Here is a 2,489-nt window from a genome sequence, read left to right on the forward strand (position 1 = left end):
GCCTCAAAGTAAATCACGCATTCCGCGTCCAAGACATTCTACTCGCATTCTAGAACTCCGAAAGGATGGCAAACCGCTCCTTCTCCATGCACAGAACGAGCGCCCGCCTACCCTAATAACGCTGTAGGAATGGCAAATGTTACAAGGCTGCAGGTGCGTCGTAGCACTGACTTACCGCTACTGCCGCATCTTGGTATAGAATTAATGCACGTAACTAAGGTTGACCGGCTTGCATCTTGACGATGATGTCCCGTAGCTCTATTATCAATCCTAGGCAGCCATTCTACTCCGGCACCAGCACCAGCAACAAAATCTCGCCTCCTTGCATTACCATCATGCAATGCTTCGGGTCCTACGACATGCTGCCCGGTGATGTTACAAGCGCCACGTTACGTGTGAAGATCGGAGCAGCATACGCCGGCCACGAGGCAGCAGTGGAGGTGATATACACGGCATTCGTGCAGCGAATAACATTGGCGCTTGTAGCGTTGCGCCGCTCACCGAGAACTTGAAGCATGCTGTTGTCTAACACAAGAGATGCAGATGATATCAACTGTGGGCCGACACAGACCGGATACAGCGAATACGATTCGACCGTGGAAGCCACATGAAGAAGCCCAGTCGATTAGTTACTACTCGCACGCCGTATCGGTTGACGAACGCTCTCAAACAGCCGACAATTTGTTTTCTCATCACTCACGGCATACAGTAATGGCATCCTCGCAGTTTCTTACCAATAAAGCATTCACTGCGTCGGCTAACCGAGCACGGTTGGGCACCAAAATAGCCACCACGGCCCCTTCCCACAAGTGTTGACCGACGTCTTCCCCCGGCTACACGAGGGCTTTCCTCGGGATTCCTCCTTAGATCGTAGGTGGAACCCACCGTGGCTATTATACGACGGCCTTGTCCCGAGGCCAAAGCGCGCATATCGCACTTCACTCAGACTGAGCAAACGGAGCATTCCATACCGCCAAGATGGAAGAATCCCGCCACCCGCGCTCCATACTTCGCGCTACGACTACAGTAAGAAGGAATCCACAAGACCTCAGCTGCTGTACTGGATCTTTATTCCCCAATGTTATGCACACTACAGGCGCTACTACTCTATCTATACTTGCGTCTCAATGCGGCTGTCGCCAAGACGGAAAGGGGTCAGGCATGATGAGCCGCAACAAACAATCATTCGCTCTTTGGCCTCAGTGAGTGACTTATAGTTTGTCCGTCCAAATCAATTCTGAAGGTATATACGGCTCATCTTTATTGATATACAAAGGGGTATCAATGCTGACTTATACATGCGATCCTAATCCTGTATCATTTCGGCCATGTCACTAACAGTGATCGTCCATCACCGCATGCGGCACCTGCGATATGGAGAAAATCGTTTTGCAGTCATGGTTCAGCCCGGCTAGTATCCGCACTCCCCTGCTCATCGTTGGGCTACGAAAATGGCCACTGTGTGGTTCTCAGTCGCCCGCTACCTGGCTGTATTGCTGGTCCCCTAGTCATGATGCCTGGCAAAGCAAGGGTCTGGGCTCACTGGATGGTCCTTGCGCAACGTGTGCTGGCCTTTTGCTTGTGCTCTCCTTCAACTTTACTCCGCGATCGATCAGAGAATGGCCTGGGTACAAAGAGGCAGATAAATGACGATTGACGAGAATTGCAGCGCCATTGCACGCAAAATTGCTCATAAATTGGCTAGCAAAGGTGTCACTGGCACCACCGTCATACATAAATTTCATACAGCAGCGACCATTATAAGCGAGCAACTGCAGCGTCAGCGTCTGCATCGCTCGTGGCGAGTAGTTTCCAGTACGCGTCGCCGCAAAGAGACAACGAAGCGCAAGCCGCTCCAAACAGCGTCTGGTGGCATGGGCGGTCTGCCTTGGTTGCTGCGTCATGGCCGTCGTCGGCCCAATATACACCACCTGCCCGTTTTCAGCCTCTCCTTTGCTTCGCTTCCTAGTTCTCCTTTTCGTTCATTACCTCATCAGCCTAGCTCACTTGGCCGCCCCATGGAAAAGCCGCTGCCAAGACGCCGATTGGCCATCGAAAATGGCACAGATTTTCAGGGATATTCTTGTTACTGCATTGCCAACCAGCTCGCGGACCGTGAGCCGGTTCAGCAGGGACCAGCAACAAATTGAGCGACGCTTGAGCCGATCGGTAATAAGAGCTACATACTTGTACTAGTATTTGCGTATGGTACAAGTAGCAGTACAATCGTGATACTAGACGGCATGCATCGTTAGCCATTACATACAGGAAGCTTGATCCCGTGACATTTACATGGTTGCTTGCGGCTGACTACCGAATGGCGATGACGGCTGGTAAACGGGCTGACAAGGAACCTCCGTATCGAAGCGGCGTTGATTGGCTCTGAGTCATTAAGCAAAGCCAGGAAGAAAACCAAATGCCCTTTTCAGAAGTGCTGCTCCGTCTATACACTGTCACCCCGGAATGGAGTCAACGTACACTATGGGGCT

At 51.7% G+C, this 2,489-nt stretch overlaps 1 protein-coding gene across 1 annotated transcript; it reads left to right on the top strand.

Moving 5' to 3' along the window:
- Window positions 1-1,646: 1,646 nt before the first annotated feature.
- Window positions 1,647-2,150, top strand: TGAM01_v208350 (hypothetical protein; the record flags this gene model as incomplete). Its single annotated transcript, XM_024550310.1, has 1 exon — window positions 1,647-2,150. One exon carries the CDS (start codon window positions 1,647-1,649, stop codon window positions 2,148-2,150), a length of 504 nt encoding a protein of 167 aa, XP_024404967.1.
- Between the last annotated feature and the right edge of the window lie 339 nt (window positions 2,151-2,489).

The sequence above is a fragment of the Trichoderma gamsii genome, assembly GCF_001481775.2.
Source record: "Trichoderma gamsii strain T6085 chromosome Unknown Scaffold_34.2, whole genome shotgun sequence".
Classification (NCBI taxonomy): Eukaryota; Fungi; Ascomycota; class Sordariomycetes; order Hypocreales; family Hypocreaceae; genus Trichoderma; species Trichoderma gamsii.